This window comes from Amblyraja radiata, chromosome 2 (assembly GCF_010909765.2).
Source record: "Amblyraja radiata isolate CabotCenter1 chromosome 2, sAmbRad1.1.pri, whole genome shotgun sequence".
In the NCBI taxonomy this organism is placed as follows: domain Eukaryota; kingdom Metazoa; phylum Chordata; class Chondrichthyes; order Rajiformes; family Rajidae; genus Amblyraja; species Amblyraja radiata.
The window spans coordinates 64,060,928-64,087,666 of record NC_045957.1 but is presented as its reverse complement, the minus strand read 5'-3'; the positions used below and the strand labels follow the sequence as shown (position 1 = coordinate 64,087,666).

General features: G+C 44.0%; 1 protein-coding gene across 1 annotated transcript; it reads left to right on the top strand.

Annotated features, from left to right (window-relative positions):
* Positions 1–26,739, top strand: LOC116985088 (ornithine decarboxylase-like). The gene is made up of 7 exons (XM_033039490.1): positions 1–99; positions 8,334–8,507; positions 11,541–11,713; positions 17,435–17,569; positions 18,506–18,587; positions 19,029–19,112; positions 26,557–26,739. The coding sequence occupies exons 1-7, from the start codon at positions 1–3 to the stop codon at positions 26,737–26,739; spliced, it is 930 nt and encodes a 309-aa protein (XP_032895381.1).

The following is a 26,739-nucleotide window of genomic DNA, read 5'->3' as shown; positions in this document are numbered from 1 at the left end:
ATGGAAAGCTGTCTAAATGAGATTGACTTTGTCATTCTGGAGGAAGGTGTCATTGCTCAGGATGTCATTGCCCAGAAGATCAATGAGAAAAAACCCACAGTAAGTGTCAACATAACGATGTGATGCCAGCAGTAAACTCATAACAAACATAATCAAAATGTAAATATTTTAAAGATAACTGTCTTCTGATAATATTAATCGACACTATATGTGAAAATGAATCATTAAATGTTTGAAGTTATAATAATCATGAAGGAATGATGATAACATGAAGGTAAATGAACATCTAGTTGGTCAAAGTAATCCCTCATTAATTCAATATCATTAATATCATATCAAATATTTCTGTGATTTGCTTCTATTGTGATTCATTTATCAAGACATCAATATATGTGCAAAATAGAAAATATGTCTTCTTTGGTTGTTTTGACATTATGGATATGGTCATAATGGGAACATCCCTGAAATGGAAGTCAACAGTTTCATGATCTTTCACATAGAAACATAGAAAATAGGTGCAGGAGTAGGCCATTCGGCCCTACGAGCCAGCACCGCCATTCAATATGATCATGGCTGATCATCCAACTCAGTATCCTGTACCTGCCTTCTCTCCATACCCCCTGATCCCTTTAGCCACAAGGGCCACATCTAACTCCCTCTTAAATATAGCCAATGAACTGGCCTCAACTACATTCTGTGGCAGAGAATTCCACAGATTCACCACTCCCTGTGTGAAAAATGTTTTCCTCATCTCAGTCCTAAAAGATTTCCCCCTTATCCCTAAACTGTGACCCCTTGTTCTGGAACATTTTCCTGATCACAATTTCAATCTAACTGGCAAAGGCTTCCCACAGAATACAATACAATTCAATTTATTGTCATTTGGACCCCTTGAGGTCCAAACGAAATGTCGTTTCTGCAGCCATACATTACAAACAAATAGACCCAAGACACAACATAATTTACATAAACATCCATCACATTGCTGTGATGGAAGGCCATAAAAACTTATCTCTCCACTGCACTCTCCCCCCCCGATGTCAGAGTCAAAGTCAAAGCCCCCGGCGGGCGATGGCGAATTGTCCCGCGGCCATTAAAGCCACGCCGGGTGATGCAAGGCCACGCACCGGTTCTTGATGTTAGAGCCCCCGGCGCGCGCTCGCAAAGTCCCGCAGCCATTCCAAGCCGCGCGGGGCGGTGATGTAAGGCCCCGCTCCAGGAGCTCTTCAACCCCGCAACTCGGGCGGGAGAAGTCGCCGTTGCGGGAGCCCTGAAAAGCGGTCTCCCTCCAGGGACCCGCGGGCTCCCGGTGCCGCCATCCGCCAAACCCGCAGTTGCAGCCTCCGAATCTCCGGGGGTCGGGTCGCAGCAGCGTCCACCACCGCTCCACCCGCTCTGGACTCGGCCAGCTCCGTGACGGTGAGGTGAGTAGTCGGCACCACAGCTCCCGGTCTTCCTGTTGGAGGCCGCTCCTCGTTGCAGCCCCAACGACAACGGAGACCCGACAAAGAAAAGGTCGGGTCTCCCGTGCAGGGAGAGATTTAAAAGTTACCCCCTCCCCCCCACACCATCCCCACCCCCCCACACACATACCCCAACAAAAAATAACAAAAACTACATAAAAACATAGACATAAAATAATAAAAACGCAGACGGACTGCAGAGGCCGCTGCTGACGAGAGTCGCGCCGCCCACAGAAACAGTCTGGCTCTATAGTAGTCATAATCCTATGAAACGTGAAGGCGCTGATACAATTCTGATAGACAATTGCATATCAAACCTGCCCTCTACAAATTATTTATGTTTAAGAAGGAACTGCAGATGCTGGATAATCGAAGCTAGACAAAAATGCTGGAGAAACTCAGCGGGTGAGGCAGCATCTATGGAGCGATGGAAATAGGCAATGTTTCGGGTCAAAACCCTTCTTCAGACACTACAAATTAGTAGTGTGTGGGCAGTGCAGTTTTCTTTAAAAGCTTTCAAAAGTTGTACCTGCCCCACCGTCATCTTTCCAAGGGTGGGGCCTTGATGTACAGTGCTGGGGCTTGTTTGTGCATAATAAAGTTAGAAATAGGCATAATTTAAAATAAAAAATGATTGGAGTGGAGAATGGGTAGAGGGAGACAAAACAAAAAAGCCCAAAAAGTTGAGGGCTGAATGAAGAATTTAGGGTCCTCTGCCAAAGACAGATGAAGAAAAGTCATCAAGAAGAACACCTCATAATCCTAACCATTCAGGTACAAACTGCAACATTGGTTAAAAATGTAAGGACTAGTCTTTCATGGAAACAAAGTAGTCTATCAGTCTGAAGAAGGATCTCGACCCGAAAACTCACCCATTCCTTCTCTCCAGAGATACTGCCTGTCCCGCTGAGTTACTCCAGCATCTTGTGTCTATCTTTAGTACATTAATGTGTTGATCATAACATCATTTATCATGTAGGAGTAAGTCTACAATAATTAAAAAATCATTGCTCCAGTCTGTGTTCAACTGTGGATCGAGAATGGACACACCTAAAAACATTGGTCACAGTATTTTTACATGCTTCAGGGTAGTTTCTATCGCTGTTCTTGTACATGCAGTTATCCAGGAAAAAAAGATGCGAATCTTCCATTTCAGAATGACTGGCATCCTATAAATGACATTAAATGGTTAACTTTCCATCATCATTTATGTTACCTTTGCAATGTTAAACAGGCAGTCTCTATTGTCAGGGTTCATTGCCAACACAAAAATCTGCATAAGAGATTACAACAGGCTCCATTGATCTTGCTGCCCAATCTCTTTCCAGTAACAATTCAGGTTATTCATCTCAGTTGTTACAACTCTATTACAAATGTTTATGCTATCAGTTTTTCATAACGGAACCCTTGAAATTGTCAGATATTACAGTTTGTGAGGTTACCACTATGTTGACTCTAAAGTGTTTCCGAAAATACCAATAACATTATACAAATGATACTGCGTGATCATCGGTAATTTGACATATTTTGTTTTCAAACTAATACTTCCCTTTCCCTGTAAGCATTCAGCATTTATATAGGCTAGCCATTGTATCCAATGGTAAGATTTTCTTACATACAAATTTTATATATTCACATTGGCTTGTGTTTGATACATAACTCTAGTTATTAGTTTTCAAAGTAAAGACCAATAAACGTTCAGTTTAGTCTAGAGATACAGTGTTGAAACAGACCCTTTGGACCACAGAGTCCATGCTGACCCGCAATCACTCATACACTAGTTTTATCCTTAACACCAGGGACAATTTTTACAGAAGCCAATAAATCTATAAACTCGCACATCTTTGGGATGTGGTAGGAAACCGGAACACCTGGAGAAAACCACTGGTCATAGGGAGAATGTACAAACTACATACAGACAGCTGTATCTGGTGCTGTAAGGCAGCAACTCAACAACTCAATGCTCACTTTACTGGACACCGTTAGCAGTGCTATTATCTTAAGTCAATGCACTCTGCTTCCCAGCTCCCCTTGCCTGTAATTATAAAGATAAATGTCTTGGATAATCAAAAGTATTTGCATTTCGGAACCATATTGTAGTTTAAGTGTTTACCCACATTCTTTTATGGGCATTGTATTGTTCCACACTCCGTACCCTTGCTGCCATGAAATGGGAAATAAACTGGACCGACTATGCTACCATCTCCGCAGCATGTTTTATAGTACCTGTGATTAGCACTTCTTTTGGATGCCATTTCAGTGTATTAAATTGCCAGAGTATCCTCCTGTGAAATATACTTATTCTCAGCTAACTTCTATTCAATCCCAGCACTCCGTCTGAAGAAGGATCTTGATCTGTAATGTCACCCATTCCTTCTCCCCAGAGATGTTGGCTGATCCACTGAGTTACTGCAGCTTTTTATTTCTATCTTCGGTTTAAACCAGCATCTGCAGTTCCTTCCTACTCTCCAACTTCCATTTAGGCTAGTTTGTGAATGAATGAATACGTTTATTGTCATTGCACAATACTGTGCAACAAAATTCCATTACATCTCCTCCGGTTAAAAAAAATACAAACACGACTAGTGGGTGTAATTTATAGACCTCCAAATAGCTGTGACGCTGTTAGTCAGAACATAAATCTGCAAATAGTTGACGCATGTAAAAAGGGAACTGCTGTAATCATGGGGGACTTCAATTTTCATATTAATTGGGCAAACCAAACTGGGCAGGGTAGACTAGAGGAAGAGTTTATAGAATGTATTAGAGACGGGTTCCTAGAACAGTATGTCACAGAACCGACAAGGGGGGAGGCAATCTTGGATCTGGTCCTGTGTAATGAAGCAGGATTAATTAAAAATGTCATAGTTAGGGACTCGTTGGGAACAAGTGACCACAATATGGTCGAATTCCATATTCAAATAGAAGGGGAGCAGGTTGAAACTCAGGCTAGGGTGCTTAGTCTAAATAAGGGGGATTATGAAGGTATGAGGACTGAGCTGATCAAAGTTGACTGGGATAGCAGACTCAAGAATAAGACGGTACATGAGCAGTGGTGTACGTTTAAGGATCTGCTGTATAACCTTCAAGAAAAATTTATTCCTATGAAGAAAAAAGGGGTAAGGGTAAGAACAGTCAGCCATGGCTCAGTAAAACTATAAAGGATAGTATTCGGCTGAAGGCAAGGGCATATAAGGTAGCCAGAGATAGTGGGAGGGTAGAGGATTGGGAAGCATTTAAAGGTCAGCAAAAAATAACTAAGAGATTAATTAAGACGGGGAAAATAGACTATGAAAGGAATTTAGCGAACAACATAAAAACTAATAGTAAGAGTTTTTATAGCTATATAAAAAGAAAAAGGGTGGCTAAGGTGAACGTTGGTCCATTGGAGGGTGAGACTGGAGAGTTGTTGGTGGGGAACATGGAAATGGCAAAGGCATTAAACGAGTATTTTGTATCAGTCTTCACCATAGAAGACACAAAAAATATTCCAACGCTGGATAAACAGGGGGCGGTAGGAATGGAGGAGCTAAATACTATTAAGATCACCAAGGAGGTGGTATTAGGGAAATTAATGAGACTGAGGGAGGATAAATCCCCAGGGCCTGATGGATTACATCCAAGGGTCTTGAGGGAGATAGCGGTGGGGATTGTGGATGCATTGGTGATAATTTTCCAAAACTCCCTGGAGGCAGGAACGGTCCCAGTGGATTGGAAAATAGCCAATGTAACACCTATATTTAAAAAAGGAAGTAAACAGAAGGCGGGTAACTATAGACCGGTTAGTCTAACATCGGTGGTGGGTAAAATGTTAGAGACAATTATTAAAGAAACACTAACGGGGCACTTGGATAAACATGACTTCATCGGACAGAACCAGCATGGTTTTGTGAAGGGGAAATCCTGTTTAACGAATCTGCTCGAATTCTTTGAGGAAGTAACAACCCGGGTGGATAAAGGGGAACCGGTGGATGTGGTATACTTGGACTTCCAAAAGGCTTTTGACAAGGTGCCACATAAGAGACTAATGCTAAAAATAAAAAATTATGGGATTGGGGGTAATATATTAGCATGGGTAGAGGATTGGCTAACAAATAGGAAGCAGAGAGTGGGGATAAATGGTTCATACTCGGGATGGCAACCGGTAACTAGCGGGGTTCCGCAAGGGTCGGTGCTGGGACCCCAGTTGTTCACAATTTATATAGATGATTTGGAGGAGGGAACCAAGTGTAATATATCAAAATTTGCGGACGATACAAAAATGGGAGGAAAAGTAGGGGATGAGGAGGATAGGAAGAGTCTGCAAAAGGATATAGATAAGCTAGGTGAGTGGGCAACAACTTGGCAGATGAAATTTAATACTAATAAATGTGAAGTCATTCACTTTGGGGAAAAAAATGATAGGGCAAGTTATTTTCTAAATGAGGAGGAGCTGCGTTGTAATGCAACGCAAAGGGATCTAGGGGTATTAGTACATGAATCACTAAAAGTCAGTATGCAGGTGCAGCAAGCAATCAGGAAGGCCAATGGAGTTTTGGCCTTTATTGCTAGGGGGATTGAGTATAAAAACACGGAGGTCTTGCTGCAGCTGTACACAGTATTAGTGAGACCACATTTGGAATACTGTGCACAGTTCTGGGGTCCATACTTAAGAAAGGATGTACTAGCCCTGGAGGCAGTGCAGCGAAGGTTTACAAGATTAATTCCTGCAATGAGGGGATTGACATATGAGGAAAGGTTAAGTAAGCTGGAACTCTACTCTTTGGAGTTTAGAAGAATGAGAGGCGATCTCATTGAAACATATAAGATCGTGAGGGGCCTTGATCGGGTGGATGCACCGAGGATGTTCCCAATGATCGGGGAAACTAGAACTAGGGGACATAGTTGCAGAATAAGGGGGGGCTCTTTTGGAACTGAGATGAGGAAGAACTTCTTCACCCAGAGGGTGGTTAATTTATGGAATTCACTGCCCCAGGGAGCAGCGGAAGCAGAAACGTTAAATATATTTAAGTCTAAAATAGATGTTTTTTTAGCTGCCAAGGGGATAAGGGGCTACGGGGAGAGGGCAGGGATATGGACCTAGGTATGGTTAGTATAGTAAGACCTGAGTGATCTCCTGGACAAGTGTCGATCGCCTGGATTGGGGTCGGAGAGGAATTTCCCGGATTTTTTTCCCGAATTGGACCTGGGTATTTATCCGGTTTTTTGCCTCCCCCAGGAGATCATGCGGTTCTTGGGGTGGAGAGGGGTGATAGCGGTATAAAGGGGAGGGTAGTGTCTTGTGTTCTGTGTCTTGTGTCTACTGTTTGTGGGTAAGTGTGTCTGTTTAGTGTTCAGCCATGAGCGAATGGCGGTGCGGGCTCGACGGACCTGGTGGTCTACTCTCGCACCTACTTTCTATGTTTCTATGTTTCTATGACAACCATTAACACATATGTACACTTATTAGTAAAAAATAAATAGGTATTTTAAAAGAATTTAAAAGAATTTAAAAGAATTTGGCGGCATTTCTTGGAATTACATTTTGCTTCCCCAGTGTTCTCTGTTGGAATTTAGCTCTTTTATCGCACATGGGTAGAAACTATTTTTTAGTCTACCGGTGCGAGCCTTCAGAGTCCTGAATCGCCTCCCAGAGGGTAGCAGAGTAAAAAGGTGGTTGGCAGGGTGGGATGTGTCCTGCTTGATATTTGTGGCCCGGCGCAAGCATCGGGCCCTATATATGTCATCCAAGGAGGGCAGTTGGGCGTTTGTAATGTTCTGCGCAATTTTTATAATTCCCTGCAACGCCCTCCTCTCAGCCACAGTACAGCTAGCAAACCACACCAGGATTCCATAGGAGAGGATACACTCCACGGCGCATCAGTAGAAGGACAACAGCAGCGGCTGTGAGACGTTTGCTCTCCGCAGAGACCTCAGGAAATACAGCCGCTGATGTGACTTCTTCACGAGAGTGACGGTGTTCATTTGCCATTTGAGGTCCTGGGAGATGTTTATTCCCAGGAACTTAAAGCCAGTGACTCTCTCCACCATGTCTCCTTTGATGTATAAGGGAGCAGGTTCCTCTCTCCTCTTCCTCCTGAAGTCAACGACCAGCTCTTTTGTCTTTGATGGATTGAGTACCAGGTTGTTTTTTGTACACCAGACAGTCAGTTTTTGGACTTCATCCCTGTAGGCAGACTCGTCGTTGTTGTTTATCAGTACTCACAGTGAGTGGCGGGTTGTCAGTGCTGGGTGCGGCTGCAGGTGCAGGCTCTGCCTTGTGCCTTGATTGCAATCAAGCAAAGTATTCTCCCCCCCCCCCCCCCCCCCCCCCCCCCCCCCGCCCAGCCATATAAAACAATATACAAGCAATAGTTCTAATATTTATAATGTCAGCTTCATGCAGTTGGGCAGTAGTTGAGCAATATTTTGTTGGTGTTGGCATAAATAGGGGTCTTGAGCACCATCCTTTTTGTTCAGCCATTGATCCAACCATCAACATTAATTTTTCCATGCCCAAGTATATTGCGCTCCACATTGCTTTCAGTATTTATTTTGCTGTGGTGGTGTATTGCATTTAAAGTCCCAAATGCTCAGTTCTGTCTGCAGGAAATGTTGATACATAAAGCAGGTAATGATAAGGTGCATTCTTTGTATAGATTTCCGATAAGCATGGCTCCGTTTCATCTTCAAAAAAAAATTCATCATCTGAGCCATCAAAGAAACATCGGGAATATTTCTAGCAAAAACATGATGATGCTGAATAGCACAACATTCGAATGTTTTGCTCAGTGCTTAATTTATTACATTTAACAAAGAGCAATTATTGTAGGAAATCGAGAAAGTAGAATATTGTAGAAATGTGGATGGTCACCATGACATTTGTTTCAGGATGACACAGATGCCTTCTACGTTGCTGACCTTGGTGAAATTATAAACCAACACCTGCAGTGGCAGAAGGCGCTGCCTCGAGTCAAGCCTTTCTATGCTGTGAAATGCAATGACAACAAACCGGTGGTTTGGACTCTTGCTCAGTTAGGGACCGGCTTTGACTGTGCCAGTAAGGTAGGATATGGAATAACAGCATGTCTCGTAGCTCCCAAAATTAATATCTGTGAGCTCTATCTCTTTCTTTTTTTTAATAAGTGTTAATATATGTGACAATGGAAATAATGGAAATGATTTAGCATTTAGCAGTTTGCTGTTGGTGTACAAAGGAAATGGACAAAGTCACCCACTGGCCTGGCTTGGAAATATATCTCCATTCTGTCATCATCATTGGGTCCAAATCCTGGAACTGCCCGACACAGGTAGACAGGATGGTGAAAAAGGTGTATGGCACACTTGCCATAATCAGCCGTGGCATTGATTAGAAGAATTGGGATGTAAGGTTACAATTGTAAGAAAAAAAATGATCAGATTACACTTAAGAGTATCATGCACAGTTCTGATTGCCGTCATGTAGGAAAGACATGGTTAAGCTAGAGAGGATGCAGAACAGATTCACAAGGAACTGGAGAGCTGCAGTTATAAGCAGCCAAAGACTGTCGTGACGTGGCTATCCCCTGGTAGCAGGCCTGGATCACCCACCGTGGAACCGGGGAAACCCACCTGGAGAGGGATGCTGCCGAGCCCGGCGCCCGCTTGCCCGCAAGGACGGGTGAGCAGAGTGAAGGGAGTCATCATCAGTGGATGCAAGAACAAAGGGTCAGTAAGAGGAAGCGGGTTCTTACCTTCTGTGCCCTCAAGGTTGGCTGAGGGAGGCACCCCCGGGTCACAAACCATCTTGTCTCACTGACCTCCAGTTATGCTTTTCTTTGGATGTAAGCATTCTTTTCACGTTCATTTTATTATTCTGAACATCTATGTTGGATTATCCTTCCATCACTTTACCTCAAGAGTAAAGGGATACAGTCTGTTCAACTTTTTCTGATGGATAGTCCATTCCATTTCTGGTATCATCCACAGAAATCTTACTTTGCCTGTTCTGATGAAGAACAACGACCTGACACATTCCTTCTCATTCCAGAAATGCTGGCTTATGTGCTGACGGTTTCCAAATTCCAGTCCCAGTTCCTCCATATCCTTGTTATGATGTGGTGACCTGCGCATTGATACAAATACATCTATTGATGCTCCTGAATACATCATCAGTGATGTAACCTGGGGTCATTGGGTGTTTCGGGTCTTTCAACATCAGACACCCTCACCCACGCGACCCAGCCGTGGTTGATCAGACCACGACTTGTGTTCAAGTGGCATTCGCTCCTCCCCATTGATCTTCTCTCTTGATCCAGAGCCATCTCGAGGCCTTCTTCACTGCCTCTGTGGTATTCTTGATGGCTCTTCTCTCCATTCCGTTGATGCCCAGTGCACTCAAAACTTTGTAGAGCGAATGCCCTGCAAAATCTCTGCAGCCACCCTCGATGGGCATGCACCTTGCCTTCCAGCCCTGCTTATGGTAGCAATGTTACAACAATTTGAGATTTTAAAAATCAAGTCTGCATAAAAAGTAGTTTAATTTGGCACCTAATTCACTTTCATATCTTCAGTATTAAAAAAGTTATGGCCATTTTCATACTCGGAAATTAGCATCTTGTTCCCTATTGCTTTTCCATTGATTTAACACAAAAGCTGTGTTCGAGGACAGTCAAAAGCCCATAACTTTCTTAAAGATTAAGAGAACTGAAAGAAATTTTCAGTTATTATAGATTGAAGCATTCTGAAACAAATATGAAACAATCTTACTTGGATGACCTGAAATTAAAGCATATAATTAGTTAGTTACCCAATTGTAGCTAATTACATAATTCAATTACTAGATCTAAACATCTATCCATTTCTTAAGAAAAGATCAGCATTTTTAAATGGCCTCAGTGTCCAAATAACATACACAGAAGAATTCACAATATAACATGATTTTAAAATGAATCATTGTCATGGATTTATAGGCCAAATGGAATGAATTTTGTGTTTAATACCTGTAAATTAATGGCCATTTAAATCATCTTGCGAGTGGGTTTTTCTGGAACGGGATCGTTTGCAACATTGCGGTTGCGGTGAATTTAAATCTCATATCGGCAGGAAAAATACTGCCGGTAGTATGGGGGAAAAAATCACCGTTTCGCAACATAAAAAGTGAATTAAAGGCATCTTAAGGAGCACTTTTATACATAAAATAAACGGCTTTCTTTTACCTGTCCCGTACATGAAATTCGTCCCCGTTGTCGGCGTTGACGACTTTAGAAGCTGATTTTTTCATTCCTCCAGCGCTGAACTTGTCGGGCGATTTAAAAAAACAAATTCACAGAACGCCCGTCGGAACAATTATTCAGCAAAAGCTTGCACTCCAAGAAAATATAATCCAGGACAGGTAGGTGAAAACCGCATTTTAACCCCGCCCCCCCCCCCCTCAAAGGCGCCAAAATCGCGCAAACGGCCAGTGGCAGAACTGCAGCGCCGTTGAAGGTATGTTTTGTAACATACCTACTTATGGCAGTCTATGACCAGCTCTTCATACTTGGCCATCTTCCTCTCGTGGGCCTCCTCCAGATGGTCCTCCCATGGCACTGTCAGTTCCAACAAGACAATGTTTTTGGTGGCCTCTGAGACCAGGAGGATATCTGGCCTCAGGGTGGTCATGGCAATGTGCTGTGGGAACTTCAGCTGTTTCACCAGGTCTACAGAAAGCTGCCAGTCCTGCGCAGTCGCCAGGATTCCTGACGGATTCCTGGCTGCCGTGGTTCTTGGCCACTGCGCTCTGGCCTTCACGAAGGTGGTGGTGGGCCGTGCTCGTCTGCAGCTGCTGATTCCCGTGCTGATGGCTTCTGCAATGGGTTTAAGAACCTGGTCGTGACGCCAGGCGTACCGGCCCTTAGGTCGTGACAGTTTATAATGAGCTGGGGCTGAGGCTTTGCATTAGGTGGGATTCAGAGATTGTGTGCACCACTGTCTATTTTTAACACTATAATGCCTGATTGATGGTTTCCCCAGGATCTGTCACACTGTGCTTCCTGACTATACTGCATGTGGAGAATGAACGTGAAAAAATAAAGTAAACGTGGTCTCACAGCAAACTCTCTTTTCTATTGCAACCAGAATGAGATTGCATTGGTGCAAGATCTTGGGGTCCTCCCAGAGAGAATTATTTATGCAAACACCTGCAAGGAGATATCTCATGTTAAATTTGCTGCCGCCCATGGGATCCAGATGATGACATTCGATAATAAGGATGAAATTTCCAAAGTTGCACGGATCCATCCCACAGCTAAGTAAATGAAAATTATCTCTTAACTTTCTTAAATCAGTTGTTGGATTGAAAATGACAATTTCAGAGTAATTGTTTGCAGTCTGCATTTGCTTTCAATATTGTCTGAACCTGTCTGTCTGGAGTGGGTTAAATTCAAAATCTTCATTGATTTTCATTGAATCTTCATTGAATTTCATATCCTCCAAGGTTTGACCTTCAAGCTTGACACTCCAGACTATTTCTCGGTTCTTCAACTCTATTTCCTGCATATCTTCCCCTCTCAATACGGCAGCATTGATGGTAGAACTCTTTCGAGATCCATTATGTCAAATTCCTTTTCTACACCACTTTGCCTTGCTGCCTTGCTCTGCATACATTCTTTGAACTCTTTAATTCCTGCCATTTTTCTGATTATTTCTCCAAACACCGCCATTTTCACGTGGCAATATTTGTTTTATTAATGATCCAATGTTACTTAATACTGTCGTATCTGAGAATTTCATACTGTATTCTCCACACAGTTTTTTCAGAAGGATGTGGCTCATGCAGTTGCATCTTGGCATTTCCCAAATTTACATTATTGCCTTAAGAACATGGACAGTATGATTTTTTTAATCAAAAAAGCACAATGGATAAATCTCGATTACAAATTTATTCCATGTGGCACCATTAAGTGAAATGCACTAATTGTAAATTGGAGTATTCTAATGGATTAGGAAGAGTAGAAGATACTCTGCTTCTTTTATATGACATGCTAGTTATGTATTTAAAATCTGAATGTTGTTAGTTATCTTTCATTTCCTTGCATAAATATTTTTTTATCATGTCATTTGGCAATAAATTCTATGGAATTACTATCATTCAATTAAGAGGATAGATGCAAAATGCTGGAGTAACTGGGTCAGGCAGCATCTCTGGAGAAAAGGAATAGGTGATGTTTCGGGTCGAGACCCTTCTTGAGTTACTCTAGCATTTTGTGTGTATCTTTGGTGTAAACCAGCATCTGCAGTTCCTTCCTACACATTCAATTAAAAGGCTTTTCTTTCCTGTCGGGTGCCTTTACGTATGTATCTGCGTACTTCTCCAGTGGTCCATCAGGAAAATGCGAATTTCCACTTTTAGGCATTTAAAGACTGCATGGATGAACTACAGCAATTGTTCATCCCAGTTTGGCAAAAAAAAATAATCAGGGAAGGTAGTGGGATAGTATCAAAACAAAAGATGAAGCATACAAATTAGCCAGAGAAAGCAGCCTACCAGAGGGCTGGGAGAAATTCAGAGTCCAGCAGAGGAGGACAAATGGCTTAATTAGGAAAGGGAAAATAGATTACGAAAGAAAACTGGCAGGGAACATAAAAACTGACTGCAAACGTTTTAATAGATATGTGAAGAGAAAAAGATTAGTTAAAACAAATGTAGTTCCCTTGCAGTCAGAAACAAGTGAATTGATCATGGGGAACAAGGACATGGCAGACCAATTGAATAACTACTTTGGTTCTGTCTTCACTAAGGAAGACATAAATAATCTGCCGGTAATAGCAGGGGACCGGGGGTCAAATGAGATGGAGGAACTGAGTAAAATCCAGGTTAGCCGGGAAGTGGTGTTAGGTAAATTGAATGGATTAAAGGCCGATAAATCCCCAAGGCCAGATAGGCTGCATCCCAGAGTACTTAAGGAAGTAGCCCCAGAAATAGTGGATGCATTAGTGATAATCTTTCAAAAATCTTTAGATTCTGGAGTAGTTCCTGAGGATTGGAGGGTAGCTAATGTAACACCACTTTTTAAAAAGGGAAGGAGAGAGAAAACGTGGAATTAAAGACCAGTTAGTCTAACATCGGTAGTGGGGAAACTGCTAGTCAGTTATTAAAGATGGGATAGCAGCACATTTGGAAAGTGGTGAAATCGTTGGACAAAGTCAGCATGGATTTATGAAAGGTAAATCATGACTGACGAATCTTATAGAATTTTTCGAGGATGTAACGAGTAGAGTGGATAAGGGAGAACCAGTGGATGTGTTATATCTGGACTTTCAGAAGGCTTTCGACAAGGTCCCACATAAGAGATTAGTATACAAACTTAAAGCACACGGTATTGGCGGTTCAGTATTGATGTGGATAGAGAACTGGCTGGCAGACAGGAAGCAAAGAGTAGGAGTAAACTGGTCCTTTTCACAATGGCAGGCAGTGACTAGTGGGGTACCGCAAGGCTCAGTGCTGGGACCCCAGCTATTTACAATATATATTAATGATTTGGACGAGGGAATTGAATGCAACATCTCCAAGTTTGTGGATGACACGAAGCTGGGGGGCAGTGTTAGCTGTGAGGAGGATGCTAGGAGGCTGCAAGGTGACTTGGATAGGCTGGGTGAGTGGGCAAATGCATGGCAGATGCAGTATAATGTGGATAAATGTGAGGTTATCCACTTTGGTGGCAAAAACAGGAAAGTAGATTATTATCTGAATGGTGGCCGATTAGGAAAAGGGGAGATGCAACGAGACCTGGGTGTCATGGTACACCAGTCATTGAAAGTAGGCATGCAGGTGCAGCAGGCAGTGAAGAAAGCCAATGGTATGTTAGCATTCAAAACAAAAGGATTTGAGTATAGGAGCTGGGAGGTTCTACTGCAGTTGTACAGGGTCTTGGTGAGACCACACCTGGAGTACTGCGTACAGTTTTGGTCTCCTAATCTGAGGAAAGACATTCTTGCCATAGAGGGAGTACAGAGAAGGTTCACCAGACTGATACCTGGGATGTCAGGACTTTCATATGAAGAAAGACTGGATAGACTCGGTTTGTACTCGCTAGAATTTAGAAGATTGAGGGGGGGTCTTATAGAAACGTACAAAATTCTTAAGGTGTTTTCAGGCTAGATGCAGGAAGATTGTTCCCGATGTTGGGGAAGTCCAGAACAAGGGGTCACAGTTTACGGATAAGGGGGAAATCTTTTAGGACCGAGATGAGAAAAACATTTTTTCACACAGAGAGTGGTGAATCTCTGGAATTCTCTGCCACAGAAGATAGTTGAGGCCAGTTCATTGGCTATGTTTAAGAGGGAGTTAGATGTGGCCCTTGTGGCTAAAGGGATCAGGGGTTATGTAGAGAAGGCAGGTACAGGATACTGAGTTGGATGATCAGCCATGATCATATTGAATGGCAGTGCAGGCTCGAAGGGCCGAATGGCCTACTCCTGCACCTATTTTCTATGTTTCTATGTTTCCACAGATTTCCCGTCCATCAGAGTGGGGAAATTGAACATGAGTAGAGTGAGACCATTCAAATAAAGGGAAAACATTGGCTGCTGGGAGCTAACTTTACCTGAGGAGGACAATTGTAATATAGCATTTGCTGATGATACACTGGGTGGCAGCGTTTGCTATGAGGAAGATATAGAAAGGTTTCAGGAGAATATAGACAATAAATGAAGGGGCAAGAAAAATGTAGATGGAATAAAATATGCAAAAATGTAAAGTTTTCCATTTTGATAGAAAAAAAGAAAGGCAGAGTATTTTTAAATGACATGAGAATGAACGCCATTGATGTTCAGAGAGATCTGGGTATTGTAAACAAATCAACAGGTAGAGCAAGCAACTTAGAAAGTATAAAAGATGATCATTTATATCGGGTCCTGATTGTGATCACACCTGAAATTTGCTGTGCGGGTCTGCTACCCAGGGATGATGTAATCGGGGTGGGAGCAGTGCTGTCAAGGTTCACAAGATTGATTCCTGGAATAGCTGGTTTCTCAGACGAGGCAAGATGAAGCTGTCTGGGCCTTTTCTCTATTGAGTTTACATGAATGAGCGGTGATCGCATTTAAACATATAAAACTGCTATTGTTCTCGCCAGTTGACGTGGAGACATCAACTTCCATCAAAGATCCTCGGTAGAAGTCCTCCTTTCCACCAGCTGGCTTGTCTAGAAACTGGGAGTCATGACACAATGATGATTGGTTAGGATTGCGATGAGGAGAAAATTCCGCATTCGGAAAGTAGTAAAACTTTTGTAATCGTCGCCCTAAAGGGCTGGCCAAGCTCTGTTGCTACATTGAACACAGGAGTCTTTTTTTTTAATACTAAGGGAATCAAGGGATACGAGGCTGATGCAAGCAAATGGTGCTAAGGTAAAAGATCACCTAGGGCCTTAATCAATGGTGGAGCAGACATGAGAGATCCTGCGTAGACAAATGTGCTGGAGAAACTCAGCAGGTGAGGCAGCATCTCTGGAGCGAAGGAAATAGGCAACGTTTCGGGCTGAAACCCTTCTTCAGACTGATGTAGGGTGGGGGGGGGGGCGGGGAGAAGAAAGGAGAAAGGAGGAGGAGGAGCCAGAGAGCTGAGGGAGAGCTGAGAAGGGGAGGAGACAGCAAGGGCTACCGGAAATTGGAGAAGTCAATGTTCATACCACTAGGGTGCAAACTGCCCAAGCGGGATATGAGGTGCTGCTCACTCTGGCCATGGAGGAGGCCCAGGACAGAAAGGTCAGATTCGGAATGGGAGGGGGAGTTGAAGTGCTGAGTCACAGGGAGATCAGGTTGGTTAATGCGGACCGAGCGGAGGTGTTCGGCGCTTGGTCTCACCGATGTAGATCAGCTGACATCTAGAGCTGCGGATGCAATAGGTGAGGTTGGAGGAGATGCAGGTGAACCTCTGTTGCACCTGGAACGACTGCCTGGGTCCTTGAATGGAGTCGAGGGGGGAGGTAAAGCGACAAGTGTAGCATCTCTTGCGTTTGCAAGGGAAAGTGCCCGGGGAGGGGGTGGTGCGGGAGGGAAGGGAAGAATTGACTAGGGAGTTACGGAGGGAGCGGTCTTTGCGGAAGGCAGACAGGGGGGGGAGATGGGAAGATGTGGCGAGTGGTGGGGTCACGTTGGAGGTGGCAAAAATGACGGAGGATTATTTGTTGTATGTGACGGCTAGTGGGGTGGAAGGTGAGGACTAGGGGGACTCTGCCCTTGTTACGAGAGAGGGGATGGGGAGAGCGAGCAGTGTTATGGGGTATTGAAGAGACCCTGGTGATAGCCTCATCTATAGTAGGGGAGGGGAACCCCCGTTCCATGAAGAATGAGGACATTTCCAATGATCCTGGTTTTATTTCCTATGTTTTTGTCATATGTATAATAGGACAATGAAATTCTTGCTTCTGTGTGCTGAAGCAAAGCAAGAATGTCATTGTCCTATCAGGGACATATGACAATAAACTCACTTGAACTTGAACTTGTTTCATTTTATTTGAGATGGCCAAATTTAACCATTTTATGTTGTACATGGTATTTTGTTAAATGACTTTCAATCTTTTTCTTCCTAGCATTCTTAACTCATTTTTAATATTATTGTATTATTTTATGTTTGTGAATATCAACCCAGCATGGTAGATGGCCGATGAGCCTGGAGGAAGCCACATCTTTGTGGCTGCTGCAGGCATTCGGTCGGTGGACTTTTCCATTGGAGTAGCCCAGGTGCTGGGAGAGGGTTTCTCAGAGGAAGAAACCTTGGAGCAACTTTGGAGCAAGCAGGTAGAAACGGCCCGGTCCTTTGTGCAGGCAACTGGTGATTTCAGAACTGTGGAAGATAGATCTGTCCATAGTTATTTCCAGAAAGATAATTGTAGGATAAGTCAGAAATAAAATATGTCACTTTTTTCTCTTCGTGAAAATTGATATTTGGCTCTGGCACAAACCGAAGGGGTCAACTCTCTTACTTTGCAATATTGACACCTCTCTAACTAATGTTGCTGCCCTCACAGGATGGTTCTTCGCATTGTCACAAATGATGCTTTGTCGTGTATTCCCCTGAGTGTGAAGTTTGGGGCAACTTTAAATGAATGCAGACAGCTGATGGAATGTGCTAAAACCTTGAGTGTTGACATCATTGGTGTCAGGTATAAAGCATTTGCCTTCTGAATACCAGTTTGTAACTGTTATAAATTTGATTTATTTACTAATATATCATGGTCTATTAGTAAAAAGAGTACTTTTGGCTGAACCATGTTTATTTAAGGGTGAAACCCGAATCAATGTGCCTAGTTGCATCATCATTCTCTGCTTTAGAAATATAATGAGTAATGTTTTGTTCCTTCCTACACATTTTGTCTGCTCCCCTGCAAAATATCCTCAACATATGCCTACTTTGAAGAAGTTCTCCTCCTCTCTCCGATGAGAGTTCTGCAATACCCTCTCTCGTTGCTCACCCACTGTGATTCCTCCCGTTCTCCAGCTCCATATCTCTAGTTTCCCTCTCCCCTGACTCTCAGTCTGAAGAAGGGTCTCGATCCGAAACGCCACCCACATCTTCTCTCCAGAGATGCTGCCTGCCCCGCTACCCAGCATTTTGTGTCTACAGTGTTTCAACGGCATAAGGTCATATGTGATAAGAGTAGAATTAGACCAATCGGCCCATCAAGAGTAATCTGCTATTCAATCATTGCTGATCTATCTCTCCCTCCTAACCCCATTCATCTGCCTTCTCCCCATAACCTCTGACACCTGTACTAATCAAGAATCTATCTTAAAAATATCCTCAGCCTTCCGTGGCAAAGAATTCCACAAATTCACCACCCTCTGACTAAATACATTTCTCTTCATCTCCTTCCTAAAAGAACATCCTTTAATTCTGAGGATATGATCTCTAGTGCTGGACTCACCCACTATTGGAAACATCCTCTCCGTATCCACTCTATCCAAGCCTTTCACTATTCTGTATGTTTTGAATGTGTCCTCTTTGGACTTTGTAACAAAGTGCTGAGCTGGCAGGTGAAAGAACTGGATAAATGTCTTTCAGAGGCATATTTATACTTTTATATTTCTTCTTTAAACAGTTTCCATGTTGGGAGTGGCTGTATGAATCCGCAGGTATTTGCTCAAGCCATAGCAGATTCACGTCGAGTCTTTGAAATTGGGGTTTGTTTACTTTTTGTTTTTGTTAAAATATTGACCATTCATATTTATTATAACAATTGTTACATTGTTACGTTGCTCTAATCTGCATGGTTGATATTTGCTGCCTATTTCTCTTATTCCACATATATTTCTCTTATTCCACGTTGGGCAATTTGTGCCCAGGCTTATTCTGGGGAAAGAAATAGTTCTTTCAATAATGTTTCAACTAAAATATGTAGGCTGGTTGTAATGTGATTAATGCTACATGCCGACATACTAAACCCTAAATCTTAAGATTTCATTTGATGGCTTCAGTGAACTAAAGAAGCTTTTATATTAATGCATGACCGAGCAAAAAAAAAGCTAAGATTTCCATGCAAGGAACTTGCTGATAATGAGGCAACAGTTCTGTTAGATTGAATATTATGTATACACTGAACCTTTTTTCCCCCCTGTCCATAGACGAGCCTTGGATTTAACATGAATCTGCTTGATATTGGTGGTGGTTTCCCAGGCATGGACAATGACAAAATAACATTTGAGAAGGTACATGTCATGTATTAAAATCTCAGTTGAGGATCAATTAACATTCATAATGGTGTGCCCACACTGTGCATCTTATCTATAAAATATAGGGATGGGAGTTCTGGGAAATCTGAAAAGGAACAGGTAGGTTTTTGATTATTTTGCTGGGTTTCCGTGATTGTAGTGTTAAATAATATATATTTAAGTGTGGAGTCATGCATTTTGGTAGTAGGCATAAAGGCGTAGACTATTTTCTAAATGGGGAGAGAATCCAGAAATTGGAGGTGTAAAAGGGCTTGGGAGTGCTGGTGCAGGATCATCAAAAAGTTAATCTGCAAGTTGAATCGGTAGTAAAGAAAGTGAACTCAATGCTAGCATTTATTTCAAGAAGGCTTGTATACGAATACAGGGATGTAATGCTGAGGCTCTAAAAGGTGCTGGTCAGGCTGCATTTGGAATATTGTGAGCAATTTTGGGCACCATATCTGAGGAAGGATGTGCTGGCTCTGGAGAGGGTCAAGAGGAAGTTTACAAGAATGATCCCAGGAATGAGTAGGTTACCCTATGATGAGCGTTTGTCGGCACTGGGCCTGTACCCGCTGGAGTTTAGAAGAATGAGGTGGGACCTCATTGAAACACAGAATAGTTACAAATTTGGATAGAGTGGATGTGGAGAGGATGTTTCCATCAGTGGGAGAGTCTAGAACTAGAGGTCATAGCCTCAGAATTAAAGGTTATTCTTTTAGGAAGAAGATGACGAGAAATTTCTTTAGTCAGAGGGTGGTGAATCGGTGGAATTCTTTGCCACAGCAGGGTGTGGAGGCCAAGTCAGTGGATATTTTTAAGGCAGAGATAGATTCTGAATTAGTACAGGTGCCAGAGGTTATGGGGAGAAGGGGGTTAGGAGGGAGAGATAGATCAGCCATGAGAGGCCCGGGGAGCCGTTGGTGCGAGGAGGAGTTACCTGGAGCTGTGAGTATAAAAACAGCGCGGGGCTTGCTTCTAGAGAGGCCCGGGGAGCCATTGGTGCGAGGAGGAGTTAGCTGGAGCTGTGAGTATAAAAACAGCGCGGGGCTTGCTTCTACAGAGGTCCGGGGAGCCGTTGGTGCGAGGAGGAGTTACCTGGAGCTGTGAGTATAAAAACAGCGCGGGGCTTGTTTCTACAGAGGCCCGGGGAGCCGTTGGTGCGAGGAGGAGTTACCTGGAGCTGTGAGTATAAAAACAGCGCGGGGCTTGCTTCTACAGAGGCCCGGGGAGCCGTTGGTGCGAGGAGGAGTTACCTGGAGCTGTGAGTTACCCAAATCTGCAACGTTCCATCTCACTTCCAGAGAAGGTGTCTGGTGGAAGCCTCTGATTGGTCGAACGGACTAGAGGAAGCAGCTGATTGGCTTGTATCCCGGGTAAGGCTTTTTTGTATTCGGATAAGGGGGAGAATGAGGGCCAGGGCAGTTTACTGTTCTGGATGTCAGATGTGGGAGGTCATGGAGTCTGAGCGCCAGGTGCGTCGAGATGGGGCTCCTAAGGGACCATGTTAGGAATCTGGAGCAGCAACTCGATGACCTCTGTCTGCTCAGGGAGAGCGAGGAGGTCATAGAAAGGAGTTACAGGGAGGTGGTCACTCCAAGACCACGGGAGACAGAAAACTGGGTCACAGTTAGGAAGGGCAATGGGCAGAGGCAGGGACGAGTGAGTACTCCAATGTTGGTACACCTTGCAAATAAGTACTCCTGTTTGAGTACGGATGGGGGTGACAGCCTGCCCGGGGGTAGCGAGAGCGGACGGGCCTCCAGCACAGAGACCGGCCCTGTTACTCCTGAAGGTAGGGACAAAAATAAGAGGGCAATAGTAATTGGGGATTCTATTGTTAGGAGGTCGGATAGGCGATTCTGTGGACGCAGTCGGGAGACCAGGATGGTGGTCTGCCTCCCTGGTGCCAGGGTCTCGGATGTGTCTCAACGAGTCCAAGATATCCTGAAATCAGAGGGAGAGGAGCCTGAGGTCGTGGTACATATAGGTACCAATGACATAGGTAAAAAAAGGGAAGAGGTCCTGAAGGGAGGATTTAGGGAGTTGGGAGGAGAGTTAAGGAAAAGGACCAAAAAGGTAACAATCTCAGGATTACTGCCTGTGCCACGCGACAGTGAGAGTAGGAATGGAGCGAGGTGGAGGATAAATGCGTGGCTGAAAGACTGGTGCAGAGGGCAGGGATTCAAGTTTCTGGATCATTGGGACTTCTTTTGGGGAAGGTGGGACCTGTACAGAAAGGATGGGTTGCACTTGAACCCGAGGGGGACCAATATCCTGGCGGGGAAATTCGCAAAGGCTACTGGGGAGACTTTAAACTAGAACGGTTGGGGTGAGGGACTCAAATAGAGAAAGCTAGTAGACAGAATGGGAGGCAGGAAGCAGAAAAGGGAAGCACTCGGGCACAAGAGGAGAAAGAAAAAAAAGGAAATAAACAGAGAATAAGAGGCGGGGGGTTTCATAAATGTGCATATTTTAATGCTAGGTGCATTGTAAGAAAGGTGGATGAGCTTAGAGTCTGGATAGACACATGGAAGTATGATGTTGTGGCGATCGGTGAAACATGGTTGCAGAAGGGCTGTGATTGGAAACTAAATATTCCAGGATTTCGTTGCTTCAGGTGTGATAGAATTGGAGGGGCAAGAGGTGGAGGTGTTGCATTACTAGTCAGGGAAGATATTACAGCAGTGCTTTGGCAGGATAGATTGGAGGGCTCATCTAGGGAGGCTATTTGGGTGGAACTGAGAAGTGGGAAAGGGGTAGCAACACTTATAGGGGTGTATTATAGACCACCAAATGGGGATCGGGAATTGGAAGAGCAAATATGTAAGGAGATAGCAGATATTAGTAGTGAGCACAAAGTAGTGATTGTGGGAGATTTCAACTTTCCACACATAGACTGGGAAACACATTCGGTAATGGGCTGGATGGTTTGGAGTTTGTAAAATGTGCGCAGGATAGTTTTTTGCAGCAATACATAGAGGTACCTACTAGAGGAGGGGCAGTGTTGGACCTCCTGTTAGGAAATGAGACGGGACAGGTGGCGGAGGTATGCGTTGGGGAGCACTTCGGGTCCAGTGATCACAATACCATTAGTTTCAATATAATTATGGAGAGGGTCAGAACTGGACCTAGGGTTGAGATTTTTGATTGGAGAAAGGCTAACTTTGATGAGATGCGAAATGATTTAAAAGGAGTGAACTGGGACATTTTGTTTTATGGGAAGGATGTAGAAGAGAAATGGAGGACATTTAAAGGGGAAATTTTAAGAGTTCAGAATCTTTATGTTCCTGTTCAGTTGAAAGGAAACAGTAAAAAGTGGAAAGAGCCCTGGTTTTCAAGGGAAATTGGACATCTTGTTCGGAAAAAGAGGGAGATCTACAATAATTATAGGCAGCATGAAGTAAATGACGTGCTTGAGGAGTATAAGGAATGTAAAAAGAATCTTAAGAAAGAAATTAGAAAAGCTAAAAGAAGACATGAGGTTGCTTTGGCAAGTAAGGTGAAAGTAAATCCAAAGGGTTTCTACAGCTATATTAAAAGCAAAAGGATAACGAGGGATAAAATTGGTCCATTGGAGAGACGGAATGGACAGCTATCTGCAGAGCCAAAAGAGATGGGGGAGATATTGAACAATTTATTTTCTTCGGTATTCACCAAGGAGAAGGATATTGAATTATGTGAGGTAAGGGAAACTAGTAGAGTAGCTATGGATACTATGAGTTTCAAAGTAAAAGAAGTACTGACACTTTTGAAAAATATAAAAGTGGATAAGTCTCCAGGTCCTGACAGGATATTCCCTAGGACATTGAGGGAAGTTAGTGTAGAAATAGCCGGGGCTATGACAGAAATATTTCAAATGTCATTAGAAACGGGAACAGTCCCCGAGGATTGGCGTACTGCGCATGTTGTTCCATTGTTTAAAAAGGGTTCTAAGAGTAAACCTAGCAATTATAGGCCTGTTAGTTTGACTTCAGTGGTGGGCAAATTAATGGAAAAGATACTTAGAGATAATATATATAAGCATCTGGATAAACAGGGTCTGATTAGGAACAGTCAGCATGGATTTGTGCCTGGAAGGTCATGTTTGACTAATCTTCTGGAATTTTTTGAAGAGGTTACTAGGGAAATTGACGAGGGTAAAGCAGTGGATGTTGTCCATATGGACTTTAGTAAGGCCTTTGACAAGGTTCCTCATGGAAGGTTGGTTAAGAAGGTTCAACTGTTGGGTATAAATGCAGGAGTAGCAAGATGGATTCAACAGTGGCTGAATGGGAGAAGCCAGAGGGTAATGGTGGATGGTTGTTTGTCGGGTTGGAGGCAGGTGACTAGTGGGGTGCCTCAGGGATCGGTGTTGGGTCCTTTGTTGTTTGTCATGTACATCAATGATCTGGATGAAGGTGTGGTAAATTGGATTAGTAAGTATGCAGATGATACCAAGATAGGGGGTGTTGTGGATAATGAAGAGGATTTCCAAAGTCTACAGAGTGATTTGGGCCATTTGGAAGAATGGGCTGAAAGATGGCAGATGGAGTTTAATGCTGATAAATGTGAGGTGCTACACCTTGGCAGGACAAATCAAAATAGGACGTACATGGTAAATGGTAGGGAATTGAAGAATACAGTTGAACAGAGGGATCTGGGAATAACCGTGCATAGTTCCTTGAAGGTGGAATCTCATATAGATAGGGTGGTAAAGAAAGCTTTTGGTATGCTAGCCTTTATAAATCAGAGCATTGAGTATAGAAGCTGGGATGTAGTGTTAAAATTGTACAAGGCATTGGTGAGACCAAATCTGGAGTATGGTGTACAATTTTGGTCACCCAATTATAGGAAGGATGTCAACAAAATAGAGAGAGTACAGAGGAGATTTACTAGAATGTTGCCTGGGTTTCAACAACTAAGTTACAGAGAAAGGTTGAATAAGTTAGGTCTTTATTCTCTGGAGCGCAGAAGGTTAAGGGGGGACATGATAGAGGTCTTTAAAATGATGAGAGGGATAGACAGAGTTGATGTGGATCAGCTTTTCCCTTTGAGAAAATGGAAGATTCAAACAAGAGGACATGACTTCAGAATTAAGGGACAGAAGTTTAGGGGTAACATGAGGGGGAACTTCTTTTCTCAGAGAGTGGCAGCGGTGTGGAATGAGCTTCCAGTGGAAGTGGTGGAGGCAGGTTCGTTGGTATCATTTAAAAATAAATTGGATAGGCATATGGATGAGAAGGGAATGGAGGGTTATGGTATGAGTGCAGGCAGGTGGGACTAAGGGAAAAAAGTTGTTCGGCACGGACTTGTAGGGCCGAGATGGCCTGTTTCCGTGCTGTAATTGTTATATGGTTATGGTTATATGATTGAATGGCGGAGTATACTTGATGGGCTGAATGGCCTAATTTGCCCTTAAAACCACTTTCTGCAATATTCTTAAGGATTAGTTGGATTGTCTCCAATTTTCTGTTATAGGGGCCAGCTTTTATTGTTGTTTATTATCAATTCTATATACAGATACTAATGTGCATCAATAGGTTAATATTTTATATAATGCTTGAAAGGGATGAACATTAAATAAAACCCAACCTATACGGCCTTTCCACATTATGGTGAATATTATCTGCAGCCTCTCAAGTTCAGTTGCATCCTGTTCCAGTGCTCCAGTTGTGGTCTACCACTGTTTATGATGTTCATTAGTTATAGGAGCAGAATTAGGCCAATTGGACCATCAAGTCTACTCTGTCATTCGGTCATGGCTGGTTTATCTTTCCCCCTCAAACCCATTCTTCTGCCTTTGGCCCATAACCCCCTGGAATCCGTACTAATCATAACCTTGTACCATAAATTTGTACCATAACCACCAAGTTCTTATATTCTGTACCCAGGCTAATGAAAGAGAGTACTTGTGTCCCTTTTTCACTACCTTATCCATCTGTAATGATCTCAATGTAAAGCACCGCTGGCCCCGTTTTCTCCACGCCGATGATGAAGTTGTACAAGGCGGGGGCTGTTGTAGGGCGGACGGGCCGAGCGGCCTGTAGCCGAGGGAGGGGGAGGCCAAGGCTGCAGCCTAGTCCTTGCCCCGGGTCCTGCTCCTCTCCCTCCCCGCGGGCCGAGAGCAGCAGCGCCGGCACCCCCAGCACCAGTCTCGCCTTTACCCGTGGACAGGCGTCGTTCAGCATGAAGATGCTGGTTTACACCGAAGGTAGACTCAACGTGCTGTAGCAACTCAGCGGGACAGGCAGCATCTTTGGAGAAAAGGAATAGGTGACGTTTCGGGTCAAGACCCTTCTCCAGAGAGGTTACCCGACCCGCTGAGTTACTGCAGCATTTTGTGTGTATCCCTGTCGATGACTGGTGTTCGGCCTTCGCCGGCACCGAGGGGGTTAACTGACAGCCACGGATAAGGCGAGAGATGCAGCTGATGGTCCCCAGCCCGTCGGGGACCGGATTCCTCGGGAGTTGGAGCAGATTTGAGCTGGAGTTAGCGATGGCTGTAAGCCACTGCTCTGGACCGGTGTCCCATCACCCCGGACATCTCCGCCCGCCCCCGGACAGGGATGGGACACTCGGGAGGGGACGGGTACGGTAGTGAGATCACCCGTTCGCACTTGTTCTACATTATCTAACTCCAGTAGCAATTCAACAGCGCTTGCAGCGCCAAAGACCCGGGTTCGATCCTGACTACGGATGAAACGCAGGTCTGTGTACATGCAGCAGCTCAGCTGTTTATCGCGAATGACCTATGACCTGGGCATGCGCAGTCGGAATACCGAACTCACTTATTAGTTGCTTTGTGCCTGCATTATTTAAAGGAGCAGAACCGTTAGATGGAAATTTCTTTGGAGAACACAAGTGGCGGCGCTGCCCAAGCAGCTGCGGCTCGCCTGCAGTCCGTCTGTCTTTTTCATTTGTTTTCTTTTGTCTTGTTGGATGTATGTTTTAGTTTATTTTTAGTTGTCTATGTGTGGGGGGCGGGGGAAACTTATTTTAGTCTCTTCCTTCCGGGGGAATGCAACATATTCTCTGTCGTATCTCCGTCTGCGTGAGGCCTAATCGCGGAGCTGGCGGCCTCCAACTGGGACCAACCTTGGGGTTCCGGAGGCAGAGCCAGGACTCACCATCGCGAGGCCGGCCGACTTCGGGCCTGTGTTGGCGCTGCGGCGGTGGCCCAACTTCGGAGCCTCAGAGGCTTTGGCCGCTGGCCCAGTGGACGTCAACATCAGGAGCTTGCAGGTCCCCGGTTTGTGACCGATTCTCCGGAGCTCCCACAACAACAGCTTCGTCCGCTGGACAGGAGGGTGGCAGCTTCGTCCGCCCCGGGCCGCGTAGTTTGAACCGGCCCGTTCGCGGAGCTCGGATTCGGCTGCGGGATTTCTGTACAAAATCATTTAGAACTATATAAAATGCTGGCCATCTTCAATTTAATGTCTAATTAATTTCCTTGTTGCAGATTACAGCAGTAATCAATCCTGCACTGGACCATCACTTCCCTGCAGCAAGTGGAGTCAAGATAATTGCTGAACCAGGCCGTTATTACGCAACATCATCATTCACACTGGCTGTGAATATCATTGGTAGAAAAATTATTCATAGAGCTTCAACTGACTCCGATGGTAAATTCTGCCACCATTGA

Bases quoted from the DNA above. Each gene is read 5' to 3' on its own strand.
- LOC116985088 (XM_033039490.1), top strand. From the start codon at position 1: ATGGAAAGCTGTCTAAATGAGATTGACTTTGTCATTCTGGAGGAAGGT. The intron at 8,508-11,540 runs GTAGGATATGGA...TATTGCAACCAG, and splicing joins GCTTTGACTGTGCCAGTAAG to AATGAGATTGCATTGGTGCA. The intron at 17,570-18,505 runs GTATAAAGCATT...TTCTTTAAACAG, and splicing joins GTTGACATCATTGGTGTCAG to TTTCCATGTTGGGAGTGGCT.